Source organism: Diorhabda sublineata, chromosome 5 (assembly GCF_026230105.1).
Source record: "Diorhabda sublineata isolate icDioSubl1.1 chromosome 5, icDioSubl1.1, whole genome shotgun sequence".
Lineage (NCBI taxonomy): Eukaryota > Metazoa > Arthropoda > Insecta > Coleoptera > Chrysomelidae > Diorhabda > Diorhabda sublineata.
This window is the reverse complement of record NC_079478.1, coordinates 29,023,644-29,040,690: the sequence shown is the minus strand read 5'-3', so window position 1 is coordinate 29,040,690 and position 17,047 is coordinate 29,023,644. Positions and strand designations below refer to the sequence as shown.

The 17,047-nt window shown below is 32.8% G+C and overlaps 2 protein-coding genes across 2 annotated transcripts; one reads left to right on the top strand and one right to left on the bottom strand.

Annotated features, from left to right (window-relative positions):
• Positions 1-974: 974 nt before the first annotated feature.
• Positions 975-2,884, top strand: LOC130444708 (uncharacterized). Its single transcript, XM_056779983.1, has 7 exons — positions 975-1,182; positions 1,278-1,517; positions 1,581-1,739; positions 1,855-1,977; positions 2,040-2,254; positions 2,311-2,473; positions 2,531-2,884. The coding sequence occupies exons 1-7, from the start codon at positions 975-977 to the stop codon at positions 2,644-2,646; spliced, it is 1,224 nt and encodes a 407-aa protein (XP_056635961.1). The 3' UTR covers positions 2,647-2,884.
• Positions 2,885-5,745: 2,861 nt separating this feature from the next.
• Positions 5,746-13,684, bottom strand: LOC130443884 (UDP-N-acetylhexosamine pyrophosphorylase-like). Its single transcript, XM_056778763.1, has 2 exons — positions 12,380-13,684; positions 5,746-10,435 (listed from the first exon to the last, which is right to left on the bottom strand). The coding sequence occupies exons 1-2, from the start codon at positions 13,171-13,173 to the stop codon at positions 9,772-9,774; spliced, it is 1,458 nt and encodes a 485-aa protein (XP_056634741.1). The 5' UTR covers positions 13,174-13,684; the 3' UTR covers positions 5,746-9,771.
• Positions 13,685-17,047: the final 3,363 nt, after the last annotated feature.

The following is a 17,047-nucleotide window of genomic DNA, read 5'->3' as shown; positions in this document are numbered from 1 at the left end:
TACGTTTTATAATTTAATATTCAGTGGTAGCAAGTTAACAAGGTCTTCAGATAAACCCGTCGTGCCCCACTTGACATTACCATCCAATGTCCTTTGAGGATCGGACGCTTTGGCTTGAACCCGTGGTTTGCAGTTTCGTCCTCCCCCATGCACCAACAGCACTCAGTATCATCCATGATGCCCATGGTGTGAAGGTGACGTCTTAGATGACAGTGTCCGATCACTAGTCGGATTTCCTATTTAAAATTTAATTTTAAAAACATTGCACGAATGTAACCCCCCAAGCAGCACAGTGTCGTTATAATGACGTCAATTATTGGACATTATTAGTCGGCGACGTCGTAGACCAATAAGCGACGTCCATATGACGTGACATTTCAGATGTCATTTTGACGTCGTCTAGAGACGTCTTTCGTACGTTTGTTTTCGGTCGTTTTAAGTGCTTTTTAATCAACTATAAAAAAAATTAGAACGAAAGTTTATTACAAAAACTAAGCCCTATACGTGCTTTATAAAAAATTGTACATTTTAAATTGTTGTTTACCTAAAATATGGATATAAATATAAATTCATTAATTAGCAATGAAAATACTAAAATGACGTTTTAAGTGGAAATGCAATTTGAATTTAAAGATGAAGTGAGAATGTTGTAATTAACAATTATTTAACTATTTTATTAGTAGGAAACAATTATTTTTAGCATCGATTCCTGTCGAGGCTGTCGATCAAGATTTAATTTTGGCGCGTTTTTAATCGAAATGCCACGATACGATACGAGACGTGCAGGCGCATGCGTGCTGGACTGCTGGTGTGAACGCGTGTGCGCGTAATGGCGGACGGCAGCAAAAAGTAACTCTAGCATTTCCGGGGTGATTCTTGTTAATTTCGGCCGTGGCAACAAATTTTTCAAAGTGAGTATAAATCTGCATTATTTTATTACAATTTTGGTGTTGGGAACTGTCTTTATTATTTAGATGAATTGTTACGTTGGCGTTGAATTCCAGAACAATGGTGGAATTTCTCTTGTTCACTCTGCCTGGTTAACACCGCTTAAACGAGAAGTCTTTTGGCCGCCAAAACAGACAACCGGAAATTTTATAAAATTATTAAAATCTGGACAAGAGCCTCCCCAGGATAACAGCTGGAAACTTCACCAAATTAAGCGAATTTTTTTCCAGACTGGTTAGTTTTGCTGCCTAAACCTAAACTGCTTTATCACTTTCTATTAAATATCTGTAATTTTTTTCAAAAAACTCGTATTTATTACTTGTTTTTAGACGACTATAAGATTGCGGAGAAAAAAATTAAAAAGGCTGAAATTACCTCAGATTTAACTACAGATGCTGAGGAATCAGCAATTATTTCACCTCGAAGGAAAATACGTCCAAAGAAATTTTCCACTGATGATGAGCAGGAAGAAGTGCTGTCATCATCAGAAGATGATTTTCCAAAAAACAAGAAACCTCTACCTAGACCAAAACCAATAATACGGAAGTCTATTACAAACATATTATCTGGTAATGAGATTTATACTTAAAGATATCTGGCACATATAAATTATTAACTGTCTACTGTTTTAGATTATTCTGGCCCAATTCAAACTTTTCCATTAGCTTCAGCTGGACAATCGCAAAGGTCGTTTGAGGATAGTGATTCTACAAATCAACTTTATTATTTGCCACCTCAACATTCAGCAAAAGATACTCAATTGACTAAATCTTCAGGACAAATTATTAGAGGTAAAAAATATAATTGTCCATTTGCATGAATTGTTTAAAATGTATACTTTAAACTGTGAGTTATTATTTATGTCCATTATTTCCTAGGAGAATTTGTTAATTCTCTATTTTACAGGTTCTGCGTCAAATCAGTCATTTTGCCAGGCTGCTGTTTCGAACTCGTCACCATATAATCCGTCAACTAGTAAAGCAACTGATGTACAGAGCAACATCAGAGCTGTAGTGGAAAGTAATGGAGGTAAAAACCAAAAAATAATGTAAAAACTGTTTTGGTACTAAGGTATATTTTGTCCATGCCAGCAAACACTCAAGATGATGTAATCACTTTATTGAAGACCATTAGAGAACAGAACAATCAAATTTTGCAGTGGATCCGAAAACAAGATCGCAGTGGCAATCACGCCAGTAATACAGATTTACCAGATGATATAGGCGTACAGTTTCCTTTGAATTCTCAAGAGGATATTACCAAATTGGAAACATACCTGAGTGAAAAAAATAATTGCCTGGCTTTGGTGGGTGTTCTGTACCACTTAATATGTATTTTACAATTTAAATTATGTGATTCCAGTCGGCATATCTATCGACTTTTGGAGGGAGAGATTTTACTGGACATACAAACCGCATTTTAAATTTTTTGTTCACTTATTCTCTTGCAACTAATTGGAATTTTTGTGGCAAACGAGGTGAGAAAAAGGCTTTTAAAAACTTAAACGTAAAGGATGTGATTATTGGTAAGTGTTTTCACTTGTAGGTGCATACTTATTATTAATCTGAAACAACATTTTTAGGTGCTGTAAGAAAAAGCTCCCCTCTAGTCAGTCAGAAAGAAATAGAAGATACCATCAAGGTGTGGTTGAAACATGCACCAGAGAAATTGAAAAAGCAGCAGCATGGCAACCCGTAAGAAAAAAAGTGTTGTTAGTCAAAGACAACTCTACAGAAGGGTGGCAGAAGCAAATTTAGCACCTGTGAGTCAGAATTGTTATAATACATCTTTAATAGTTAATAATGATTCCAATGAATCATCAAATTCCGTTTTTTTTGCTGATTCAATGTGTGAAAGTGAAAATGACACCTGTTCCTCAAGAGATTTAGATTTTAATGTAAACTCGCCTAATGAAAATTTGCTCTTCAATGATGCGACGTTATACACCCATTTGACTTCCTATTCCAGTAACGTGCCCCCTAACGATTTATTTTCTAATGACCCGCCGCCTAGCGATTTGCATTCGAAATTGTCAAACTGGGCAGCTTCAAGGTACGTTCGACGTACAGTAGTTACTCATCTCTTGCATATCTTGCATCCATACCATAATGAGTTACCGTTAGACAGTCGAACGCTGCTGAAAACGCCCAGAGAAACGAAAACAAAATCGTTGTTAAATGGCGAATATTGTCATTTTGGACTTGTTAACGCTTTAAAATTAAAGTTATTGTCAGTGCCTAATATTTCTCAGTACAGCATTATCAACATTTCATTTAATGTAGATGGACTGCCCATTTATAGAAATGGTCAGAAACATGATCTCTGGCCCATTTTAGCACTTGTAAAAAATTTTAAGAGTGAGCCGTTTGTTGTTGGTTCTTTTTTAGGAAGTGGCAAACCAAATTTATTGTCAGCGTTTTTAGAAGATTTTTTAATTGAGTTATCGAACTTACTTACCACGGGCATTGAAATTAATAATAATATCCATGAAGTAAAAGTTCACAGCTTTGTTTGCGATGCTCCTGCGCGCGCATATCTGAAATGTGTGAAGACCCATTCAGGGTATAGTTCCTGTGAAAGGTGCGATAACTCTGGAGAACACCTGGGACGTGTCATTTTCAAAAATTTACCTTTTAACAAAGAGACAACGAATCTTTTCGGACTAAAATTGATGTATCTCATCATCATGGAGAATCTCCTCTAATAGCTCTTCCTATAGATTTGATCTATGTCTTTTCTTTAGACTATATGCACCTAGTTTGTCTAGGTGTAATGAAAAAACTTTTGCGTATTTGGACAGGACGCGCAAGCCGAGCCAAAATGAGCTCTACTGCATTTCAAAATGTATCTGAAAAAATTGTTTTTCTCAGTAAATGTATTCCAGTAGAATTCAATCGGAAAGGGCGCAGTTTGTCTCAGTTGGCAGATTGGAAAGCAACGGAATTTCGAACATTTTTACTGTATATTGGGCCAGTTGCTTTGTATGGGAATGTCGATTTGGCAATATATGAGCATTTTTTGCTATTTCATTGTTCAATTATGATATTTATTTCTAAACGCCATATTGAAAAATTCGGAGTTCCATTTGCGCGCCAACTTTTGCATTTATTCGTAACGCACAGTGAAAAGATCTACGGATTAGAGTTCTTAGTTTACAATGTACATTCCTTATTACATTTGGCAGATGACGTTGAAAATTTCGGGCCACTAGACAATTCGTCAGCATTTCCATTTGAAAATTATTTCCACCATTTAAAATCGTTAGTTCAGTCTCCGAATAAACCGTTACAACAGATTAATAGACGCTTAAAAGAAATTGAAATGACAGTGTACGAAAAACATGACTCTACTTCACCTGATGATGAACACTTCTGTAAATGTGAATTGTCCCATTTCTTAGGACCAACGCCAAATTTCTCTTGCAAGCAGTGTAAAAACCTTCATTATAAAGATTTTATTTTTTCTATTGCATCATATTCAGAAGCAAATTGTTTTTGTCTTACCTTAGAAGGACTGGTTTTCAAAATAGAAAATATAGTAGTGGATAATAATGGAGCAGTTTTTATATTAGGTAGGAGGTTTCAGGATTACCGTTCATTTTACAAATACCCTGTCGACTCAAAAGAATTCTATGTTTATCGCATCCAAAATTTATCAGAGTATATCGAGTTATTGCACTGCCACAAAGTTTTTTCGAAATGTATTGTTTTTCCTTTCAAGCAGGAATGGTTGTCATTTTCATTATTGCATCATTAGTAATTCCTTATTTCAACTTTTATGTTCTATAAGTGTAATAGTACGTAGTTTTTTAAGATTTTGTAATAAACTGGTATTAATTTGAACGCATTTTTTTATATTTTTAATCCTACTTATACGTCATTTGTCAAAAGTAAGTACGTCATTTTGACGTCTCACCAGCCGGACTAGGTACGTCATTAGTTGACGTCTGTAGGATGTGATATTAACCCGTCATAATCACGTCATTTTAGACGTTCCCATTGGTCGCCAATGGCCTATAATTGACGTCATAGTAACGACACTGTGCTGCTTGGGCCAGACAAAGATACAACCTCTTTTGGACAAATTGATTCACCTCCTGATGGGAGCCATAAGGATCTATAACCATCTGGTTGGGCGATACAAAGCGTTCCTTTTTTTTCCTTCCACTAATGTATTGACTAGAATTACCAAATTTTTGACTTATATTAATGTGACTGTGAAGAATCATAAACTTAGCTTAACGATTATTGTATTCATTAAAATTTATGGTACTCGATCCTAATGGAGACCCATATTAATTGATCCCAAATGTTCCCAACTCTAACGACCATACACATAATTATTTATAGCCTTTTGTACAAAAGCGATTTGTAAACATGTACGAGGCATGGCACCCACAAGGGTGGGGCTGGTGCAACTTTCGTCACAGGGCCTGGGTATAGCCTTCTTTTAATATAATTTTTTAATTTATTGCAGAATATTTTACCGTGGATCTTCATTAAAATATATAATTATGACAATGTCAAAGTTTCGTAAATTAATGTAAATTATAGATTGTAGGAGGTTAGTTACTAATTTGCATACCACGCCTGCTCAGGCCCCACACACTCCCACTACTTTCCCCTTCTATCATTTAATTTTTGAAACATAGTATACCGGTAGCACGCGACCATAAAGGAAAGGGGAAGCGGATCTGATCCTGGTTACAGGGCCCGCAATCATATGTGGGGGCCATGGTACGAGGCCTTTAACAGTCTGGCATTCGTCGAGTATGGTCGTCGGATGATTGAAACCAAGTTTAACTAATTATTTTATCGTTTAATAAATAGTTTATTTCAAAGTAGTTTTAATACAAATAATATGGTCAACCATCATTGATTAGTCCGAGGATACATTATAGTAATAATTAAAAAAAAATCTTTATTTTACATACAATTTTATTGTCATAACAATTAATACTGAGACACAAGATTTTTATTAGGTTGTCTGAAACGTCGAATTTATGGAGGGTCTAGGAAGGGGCTGGAGCCCCAGAGACAAGCAGGTAGGGGCACCGCAAAATTACTAATTTGATCACTTATTTTAAAAGCAGTATTGGATACGTAGCAACAAAATCCACTGGATAGTGTAAAAATAATGTAATTTGATCCAGACATTAAATTGTAATCTATGTAACAATTTTATACTTTAAATAATGATAAATTCAAAATGTAAAAAGTTGCGATAAAGTCCAGCGTCCCGTGAGAATCATACTGCAGTGGAAGTAGAGTATAATCGAGTAGCAAAAGAGTGTATTTTGTTTATGAGGTTTGTTCTTGGTAGCTGCACTGGCAGGACTAGTTCAGGAAGTGTATAATAAAGTGTTCTTTGTAACAAAAACAGTGCTAGTGTCGTTGTTCTTAGTAGCAGTGCAAGAGATCTAGTTCACCCAGTTCTCTGTACTGCTTGCACTGGGTCTAGAGTCAGATCAGCCAGTAAAGTGCAATAAGTGTAATCTGGAAATGGTGGCACCACATCTTCGTCATCGGACGAATGTAAAATATCAAAAAGTACTGAACCGTTTCTATTATTGTTACTACTACAAGGACTGAATCACATCCAACAGTCAACAAATTCTCCATTGCTCTATGCATTATTTCGTTCTTTGTATCTGATCGAACTAATTATATACACTCATGAAATAGCCTGCACTGGTCTAGTTCAGTACAGTTGCAGTGCAGCTACCAAGAACAAATCTGTGGGTAATGAGAGGTTATGTTGAGATGGCTCACTTATTCAATGCATTTTGGAATATTATGAAAAAAGTAGATTCAAATAATAATTACCCTAATAGTAGTTGACCAAATACAGTAACCAATGATAAAAAATCCTTGATGTTATTGTTAGTTTTATAGAAAATTCTTGTACATGCAATCGGAAAATTGCATTGCAGTATGATGTTCATACAGCATCCTTCTTTAACATTATCAAGAAAAGTAAGTTCCGTCCGTACAAAGTAACGCTAATACAAGAATTATCTGAAGATGCTCATAATAACAAAATGAAATTTTGTTAAAATTTTGATAGAGGGAGACCGGGGCTCTGGTTGTTACAACGGCAACGCTGCAAAATATAGATTTGTCTTAACCTGAATATTATTGGCGGTAGTTTATAAGTCGCATGTATTCAATGGGAAAAGTCATCGTCTATGGGATACGCTCTCCCGAGTGGAAACAAAAAGCGGCGAATTTCAGTAAATTTCATGGTATTTAAAAAATTTGTGTTATGAAAAATGGTTACCTAGCTTTAATTCAATGTAAGTTTTAAATTTGCATTGGTTGAAATAATCCTGTTATTAAGGGTAAATCTACAGGGGCTTGTCGTCACGTGTGACAACCAGCTTTTGCAGCATTCTACAATGAATATTGTTTTATGCTGATTTTTTTCTCAGGCAAAAATGGTCCGTAACTTCAAAAGAAAGACACACCACCTGCTCGGTTCGTTAAATAGATATTCAATAGGAAAATCAGTAACTGAATTTAATATAAATGATCGAACACCGGCAAGGTACTGCTAAAAAATTCCAGAAGCTATGTTCTTTGATGAAAATTTGGTTAGGTTAGGCTATATTAAAAATCATCTGGTTTTTACTCCCGATTATGAAATAGAACTAATTAAAGCTTCTGAAATATATATTAGAATATCTCCTAAAGAAATCCGCAGACTAGCCTATGAATATGTTAACGTCAATCCTTTGAAAACGAGCGAAAATAAAATGACCGCCCCAGACTGATTCAGTAATTTCATAAAACGTTATCCAGAAGTATCTATTCGAAAGCCAGAAGCAACAAGCTTACCAAGAGCCAGCATATTTAACAGAGCGAATGTTTTTTAAACTATTTTATGCATTTAAGCATAAAGGGGCTACATTTTGCCAATGAAAATGTCATGATTTCTTTTCCTCCCCACAGTTCGCATAAGCCAACCACTTGATCGTTCTGTTTTTGGAAAGACAACTATATATGACATACCATCGTTGGTGTCCATAGCTTATCCACTTGCATTGACTCCAAAAAATATAGTGTTTGTGTTTAGAATGGCTGGTGTGTCTCCTTTTAACAGAAATGTTTTTAATTATTCTGAAAGTCTTGTGAGCTCTGTTACTGACAGAACAGATACTGCAGTCTTAAACGTTGAAAACACCAGACTAGCGTCAATTGTCCTAAACAAGAAGAAACCCCAAGCGTTGTTTACATGTAAGAATCAGAAAGTCCCAGTAGAGCAATAGTTTTTAAAGTCTGATGGTTTGTTTCCGCAAAAATATACGATAAAACTGATATTCAAAATCCCAGTTGCATGCAAAAAAATTAGCCTGTTGAGAAGATCATAACACCAGAAAATCTAAGACCCTATCCTAAAGCGAGAATCAGAAGTTACATGTAATACGTACTGATACACCAGTTAAAAATAAATTAGAAGAAAATAACAAGCGTCAAATTGATAAGAAAATCGAAAAATTTCAAGAGCAAAAAAGAATTTTTCATGAATAAAAAAAAACACAAAAAGGCAAAAGTTTAGGTTGCTCAAAGCTGAAAGTGATAGTGAAGAATGTTTTTGCTTGATTTGTATTGGATCCTTTTACAATAGCCTCCCAGATGAAGAATGGATAAGTTACAGATCCTGCAATGGTTGGTCACATTTGGCCTGCACAAGTGACTAGAGACTGGTTTTAAATAAACATTCAATTTGTTCTTTTAAAAACTGTTTTCGATATTCCATTTGATGTTTTGTAACTTATTTATCATTAAAAATATATGTGACTACCAACTCCAGGTATTGTGACATCCATTTGTCTTGCATTTATAACAAATTAAAAGAAAAGGACTTTGACTAAACATAAAATTCCCAACTTTTAACATGGTATTTCCAAAGCATTAATATATCATTATTTCAAAAATGGTTCACACCTAAATATTTTTTAAAAACTAAGACAACCAGTCCCAGTCACCCCTACAAAATGCAGATACTGATCTCCATTTTACAAGTAAGACAATATTTTCTAATGACATTAAATGTATGCTCAATAGTACAGTGATACATGATTGTAGATACTAATTCCAAATGGATGATGTGGAAGCATAAAATACAAACGCTTTTAATAGTTATTGTTTAAGCAGGTATAATTATAAACAGAATTTCTGGAACCTTATTTGTAGAAGGTAATTTGAATGGAGCAAATAATTTAGATTTGTCGACAAATCAAATAGTTCCTGCAATAAGACGATTTAAATATCAACAAGTTTATGAATATTACAACAAACAATAATATTAATAAATTCTCATTATAAGAAGTTCCACATTATCATGGTGATAATATAAATTATGACATTTTTTGGATAGAACTTCATACTTTCATGCTTGGTACCCTAAATGCTAATTGAATAACAATTTTTGTAAGTTTTACAAATAAAATGTTCAAATAGGCAACTAGAATCTATTGCGAATAATTGAGAAAAGTGACATAATTGGAATATATTCTTTTTTAATCAAAAGATGTATTTAAAAATGTAGTTTTCTGTGTTCGTATTAAAAAAGAACTGTAATCAATTTTGTAAAATTGTAATCAAGGAAGTGTATAATTTTTTTTACTTTAAGATGCCAAAATTGACATAATAGTCTGATATACTGCTAAAGGTGCCAATAATTTGGTATTTAACCCTATTGGAGGGTTAATATCCAGGAACTTAATATTTGAGGGTTTTCCTATGTTAATTTGATATTTGCAATAACAATCTATGGAAAGTGAGTATTAATTTTCCCAAAAATTGTACAATTATATGGATATTATGTACCTTTGAACCCGTTCACAACCACTTCCTCATCTGAAAGAATAACGGTACATTTATCAAACACCTTTCCTTTAACTTTACTTTCCAAATTTTCTCCAGCATATGATAAAAGAGGAGAAATTTCTAATTCCTCACATTTAACAATTCCACCTGCTTTTTGAATGTATGATTTATGCAATAACAAAAGATCTCTCTTGCATGTTGATGGACAATCTTTATGAACGCTTTCGCAGTTCTTTAGAGGACTGAATTCAGCATTTCGAGGCACTTCCCAAGTCACAAAGTTTTGAGAATATTCAAAAACGTCGAAAATGAATTTTTCGATTTTTACACCATTTGGAGTTTTAGGTTGTATTCTGTTACCACTTTCATCAATATATGGAATCTTCTTCTTAGCTACATGTGGCTTCAATTCTTTTTCATACACAGTTGAAGCCTTTTCTAAGAAATCACTAGTAAAAAAATGATTACAAATACTACCGGCACTGAAAACTAGTTCGCCTTCCTCATTCCTTAAATTTGCTGTTTTATCTGTTATCTCACTGTATTCAACTACTTGGAATTTTCCATTAACTTCACATACTACACCTAAGGCATCATGAGGATTTTCTTTAGGTATTACTTTAGCTCCACAGTCAGCTCCTTTCTTCACACAGTACCTGAACAAAAAGGTCAGTCAAATAACTATTTTGTTTCAATTTTTGAAATGTTTTTATTTTATTATTGCTTCACACTTTTTAGTTATTATATATTGATAAGTAATGTTATTAGATGAAAAAATGAAAATTATTTATAATAGAAAGAGAAAATGCAGGTAAGTCATAAAAGATGTCAAGTTTATGAACTGTTAATTATTGTCAAAGGAATTCATTCTTTTCATTCAGATTTTTATTCCAAATGGAGACCTTTCATAATAAATTTAATAATAGTGTTTGTATTATTTCAAAGTATTTAAGAAATCCCCAAAAATAAATCCATATGTGTTAAATTTGAACTTTTCAGCTTGGTGCTGCCATTGTCATTTCCATATGCCGTTTATGAAGTCAGAAAAAGTAACTGCCATTTAAGTGAAGCTACTTTTGTTTTTTTTTTAAACAATTTTGTGTGTTAATCTATCATTGCTTCTTGAAAAGAGTTAAGAAATGCATGATCGACTTTTAAGTCAAGAAAAGCTGAAATCTTTAGGTTTTTTATGCATAGAGAATGAACAAGATATCTTATAACAATATAAATAATGATATTGCAAATTTAACTGCCTGCAAAAATGTTGTTTTCATAATTTAACTAACATAATGGAATTTTTCTTTGTGTAAAATAAAGTTTTTTAACCATTTTCTTGCCATAAAAATAATCAAGGATCTTACACAAAACCTTAATGAATAGCCTTCAAATGGCAAATCTATACATCCGCCTCTGTATAGAGCTCACTCACATAAAAATATCAATCTTTGTAAACCAGATAAAATTGATAGTGTGTCTAATAACATTTTGAAATCAAGCATTTTAATTCTGAAAAATACTCTTTTAGTATTATTAGCAATTAGATATACAAGTCTGGTTCCTTCTTCTAATCCATGACAGGTAATTTTTAAACTGGAAAAGTGCTGTTTTTGCATGTAATTGCATATATAATTTGCAATTTTTATGTGGTATTGAATATAATACATATTAATATGTCTACTATACCTAATGTGAATGCTTATATACAGATATATAGAGAATTTGAGTATGCTCTTAATACGAGAAAGAATGAGATGATTATAATAATTAACACTTATCAGGAGCATTTTCAGAAAAGAATTGAAGATATTCCACACTCTACCTTAAACACAAATGTGTTAGCAACTAACAAATAGTCAGCAGAAAACAATAAATGCTGTGGAAATGGACTACTTAAGAAGATCGTGCAGGATATCCACCACCAAATCTCTTGATACATTAATTCTAAATAAAGAAAATTTTAAAAAATACAACCTTTTCAGTCAGCTGAAGAATCACAACCTGCCACAACGCTCAATAGTACTGTTCAACAGAATGCACCAGTATATACATCTAATGTACCAGTTCATTCGTTCATTCCTAATTTTAATATTAGTTTTCAAACTGTTGCTTCTACACTAACAATGATATGAGTAACTCTAATATATAAAACACAGCTACATCTCAACCTCAAGTATAATCCTGCTAATTATCTTTGATAGTAATATTAATTCATCTGCATATCTGGCATACTAATATCCCTTGGGGTAGTCTCACAATGTTCAAACAAATGTACATTGTCCAATTCAAACTAATTATCCCCAAATTTACATTCTGCCTCAACCAACCCCAGAATAGAAGAAGACAAGGAAGACCCACAAGGGCCTGGAAAAAAGGAATTGAACAAAATATGAAAGGCAGAGCTATCCAGGAAAACAAGTGTATGGATAGAAAAATGTGGCATAGGAAATATCCTACACCGTGATACCAATTGAGAGCTTTTTTTCTAACATCCCTATACAAGATTCAAAAAATTGTTGGAAAAATACTTTTTATTTTCCTGATGGAATAAAAAGATAAAAATATTGAAAAAAAACTGATAATAATAAAAAATATATACTGACCCAATAAAGCTGGGGTCGGCTACTTTCACCAAGATGTTATCAACACTGTGGACGTGAACATATTTTATGTTTCTTTTCTTCATAAGTTCCACTATATGATTTTTTTGTAGAGCTTTATAAATTCCTCCATTACCATCTGGGGCAAGAGCAATTCTATTTTTATCTTCCAATATAATTTTACCATCAAATGTGAAACATGGTAATAATCCTTGTCGGAATAGAATCACATCTTCTTTGTTAAGACCAAAATACCCATGTTTATTGAAATAATTCTCTGTGGGTTCATGATTTTCTTCACTAGTCATAATAAACCAACATATTTTTCCATACTTTCCTGTTCTTTCTTCAGCAACTTTTTGTATTCTTCGTATTCGTTCAGCTTGGATTTGAAATAAGGTCTTACCCGAGGGCAATTCAAGAGGAAACATTCCTTTTGGGTAAGTAACACCTAATCTTGAACCCTGTCCTCCTGCTAAAAGAATGACTCCTACATGACCTTTTGAAATTTCTTTTAATCCCAGTAAAAAGTATTCTTCTAATACCTTCGTGTCCAATTTCAATTCTGCTTCAAATTTGTTTCTAGGCACTGGTTTCATGTGATCATCAAGTTTTTGTATACCTTCTTGAATGTAAGTTTGAGCTTTTTGAAAGAGATTACTGACATTATTAAAATTGATATTTTTGAGTTGTGTTATTAACGATAACTGGTCTTCTTCAGTCAGTTCTTTCCAATATTGAATTAAATGTTGCTGGTTATAAGCAAAAAGAGTGTCTTCAATTTCGTTTAATGACATTTTCTGTTTAAACTCTATACAAATATAACCTCAAAGTGTATTCGTCGTCTACATTTTGTCGACGTGTTCAGGAATATGGTTCTTTGCAACCCACACCGTCACTTATCACTGAAAAATTAATAAAATCATTTTCTTCAACTCCAAGGAATTTTTTGAACATCCTAATTGGAAGAAAAGTTTTTTCATTACAACAATAACAATCGTTATTTCATTTAAGACACAAATCAGAATTAATATTAAACATCTGTTTAGGATAGAAGATTCTTACAGTGTTGTCGTCTATTAAAACGTTTTCAATGCACATTTGTTTTTGGACTAGCACCAAAACTGTTTTTACGAAGGAAATACACACTTTTTAAAATATTTTATGGATAACTTATTTGTTTATCGATTTCAAATGGTAATAGGTTGAGCTTGAAGTATAAAAACAGTAGATCTTTATTTTTTATTCATCATTAGGAACACTGCTAATAATTTCAGATATATATAGTATTATCGACGACAACATCCTAAATTATTATAAATTGTAATTCCGTGACAACGTAGCACTTCTTACGTGGTGGCACCGTTTGTGTTTCAAAGTATTTTCTTATGATTGATGTTTTCTATAGTAACTACTTATAGATGTTATTTTTTCTGAAAATGTTTAAAGATATTTTGAATTCAATAAACGAAAAACTATGAAGCTTTTAAACAATCCTTTCGACACATGCTGGAGTAATATATTTAATATTCCTAATTTCAATAAATCAATAAAATTTTTTAATACCGAGTCTTATATAAAGTTATATGAAATAATCAGACATTCATAAAAAAGTTATAGATATATCAGTCACACAACATTTGTTTTCATTTTATTTATTTTATTTCCATTTTGAGCAAATTGAAAAATATTTTAGAACAGTCCAAATTTTCATTTTGAAATGCGCAAAAATAGTCACAACAGTTACTGGTAATTTTCTAATTATAGCACCAAATCGCAGTAAAAAATTTTCTCGCGAAATTGTTTATTTATGTATGTAATAGAGTTTACTTTCACTGTCTGAAGAATATTATGCCTTGGTTATCGAAACGCGCATCAGTAAGTGTAACTGTGCGTTGGTGTAGTGGTAGTGTGAACAGGTTGTGTAATAGAGGATGTAAATTGGACTACTCAGTGTGAACACAGAGTTTAAAGGTGAGCAAGCTAAACATTTTTTGTCGAAGCCCCGAGGTGAGACCAATGCATTCTACTTTCGAATTCAAAAGCTAATCTCCCCCTATTGAACATATACCAATACGGCATAATATGGCACTGAGTGTAAAATGCTTCCGTAATTCAAAAACGTCCACTGAGTTCTTTATAGTGATGATCCGAATAACATCGGTTTAAACAAAGCCTCTAATAAGCATGCTTGGTTCTCCGTCCGACCAAGCCCTATGAAAGTTGTGCTCATTGTTATGTTAAGTCTTTGAATAAAAGAACATTTTGTGTCAAAATGCCGAAAAAGCATTACCCACGTTCAAATACTAAACGTTTTGCAGAGATGAAAAACAACGGACTTACCACCTGTTGCAAAACTCCAGTTGATTATGAGAGAAAAAAAGAGGAATTTGTTGAAGAATTGGAAAAATTGAATCAAGAACTTCTTTTACAAATAAACAAATATGAAGTGATCCAGCAAATGGAAAACCTAAGTCTTACCGACAAGAAAGAAAACGAAACTCAACCAACATGTGATAATCGTGCAAACAATCTGCGACAAGAAGATGTAGATCGAGAAGTCCTACGTATTTTGAGTCGCGTACCATACGTTTGCAATAAATTCTTACGATCAACACGCCATCAAGTACGAAGAAACAAGCTGTCAGATAAAATTAAAAGAAAAACTCAATGATGATTTTACCATTTCTTGTGTTAAATCATCCATATTAATATTTTCACTATTTAAAATTTGTGAGTCATAGTATTAGTATGTAATATACTATAATATATGTAATAATATACTAATTAAATTGTTTATTAAATTTTTTCTTCCCTCTAAGTGGTTTTTTTATTGGGTTAAACAACATAATATTTTTGGCATTGGCCAAGGAATATCAAAAAGTTGCATAATTTATGAAATTAAGCTAAGAATACCTACATAGAATTAGAATAAGTCTGCAATTCTTGGCAACTTTGTCATAAATTGAGAGTTGAATGCTCTTTGCTAAGCAAAGCATAATGCACGTTTTTTGCGCAGGTAAATAACTTGTCTCTGGCAAATAGCTTTGATTTCAAGAATCTTTCGACTGGGCTTGCAGCTGACAGTCTCGAGAAACTTTATTGTTAATGATTAAATGTACCCTACCCTATGACAATACTCGATTCTCTGTCAGACCAAGCATTATTAATCAACTTTTATTTGGAATGGCGATTATAGGCAAATTAATATATTTCTAGGATAAAAAAACAATGGAGGTAAATCTCCTATATATCGAATCGGGATAGAAAGATCATTACGATGTAGACATATATGTATCTGTCTCACTTATACGTTGAGCCTTGTGCGCATGATCGCGAATGAACCATGCGTATATAAAATAGTATTACATATGGTGCATTCCACTAAGCGTCCACGGCACCAGAAATACCCTTTTAGGATGTAGGCGTTCCATATAGTAGCTACGAACGTTGTGGTCACTCATGACCTCATGACTAACGTTCACGACGACCCTTTCAAAGCTCAAGTAACGCAGATTGCAACAAAGAGAATCTATCTCATTATATGATGCGATATGTGATATAAGTATTTTTGAAGCATTGTTGTGACGCACCACCAAATATTTTACTAGCTCCGTAGAAGATATTTTAATTTTGCTTCAATGTAAATTAGTTAACCAATTCGCTAAAAAAATCGATGACTTATAAATTCAAACATAACTTAAAGCTTTTGCTTTATTTTTTCTGTTTTGCCATTCGTTAATTAATCTTTATCTCAACATTCAAAATGCCTCGTAAGCCATTCCACTTGGGATTACGATTATAACACTTTGGACTAAGTGGAACGGGAAAGATCGTGGTCGTGAACGTGGTTGTCGTGAGTGCGTAATGAAATTTACCCATAATATATGAGAAAAACTTTTCAGTTTCAGATTAAAAATTCACGTGAGTAAATACATGTTTAAATATTTATTTGCTGCTATGTTAACACTAGAATTTTTGTAGGTACTTGAAAACGAAATAAGTGAAAATGTGGACTTTGTATCTAATGAATCATAACGAGAGGTTTCAGCACAAACTGACTAATATATTTATGGACGATAGAAATTTGTAGCTAGTAAAATGAAATGAAAAATAAATAACAGATGTTCCTTTTGATTTAATAATATATAAAAGTGAATACTGAATTTTCATGAGTTTGTTAATATCTCATTCAAGAACCACAATACTCGCCAAATTCTCAGTCAATTAATTATGATAACTGTGACCAGATCTGCATGTCAAACTTTTAACACAGATTTCTGAAATGTTCTAATATACTCAAATATTCTAAAGAAGTAACCATGGATATTACTATAGAAATTTTGGATTGAGGTTTTTATTAAAAACCTAGTTGCTTAGAATCAACAGTGATCTAAGTCTAATCATAAGCATCAAGCTACAATACAGTTTTTAGCGGGTATAAAACCTCATTGTTTTATTGAATTAATAAAAAATTCTTTATTTTCGAAGGAGCTATTTCAATTATAATGTTAAAGAATTTGATGCATTTGAAAATTCAGAAACTTTTGTGCTTGTCTAAATCTATTATCTATTATCGTTCTGTAAATTATTCAATTATTTATGATTTTATTGTGCATGTATTTTGTTTTAATATATCTATTTATGCAAATTATGTTTTTTTACATATCC

Excerpts from the sequence above, each read along its gene's own strand:
- LOC130444708 (XM_056779983.1), top strand. The coding sequence starts at position 975 with ATGAATTGTTACGTTGGCGTTGAATTCCAGAACAATGGTGGAATTTCT. Across the intron at positions 1,183-1,277 it reads GCGAATTTTTTTCCAGACTG|ACGACTATAAGATTGCGGAG; the intron begins GTTAGTTTTGCT and ends ACTTGTTTTTAG. Across the intron at positions 1,740-1,854 it reads TTCAGGACAAATTATTAGAG|GTTCTGCGTCAAATCAGTCA; the intron begins GTAAAAAATATA and ends TCTATTTTACAG.
- LOC130443884 (XM_056778763.1), bottom strand. The coding sequence starts at position 13,173 with ATGTCATTAAACGAAATTGAAGACACTCTTTTTGCTTATAACCAGCAA. Across the intron at positions 10,436-12,379 it reads GCCGACCCCAGCTTTATTGG|GTACTGTGTGAAGAAAGGAG; the intron begins GTCAGTATATAT and ends CTTTTTGTTCAG.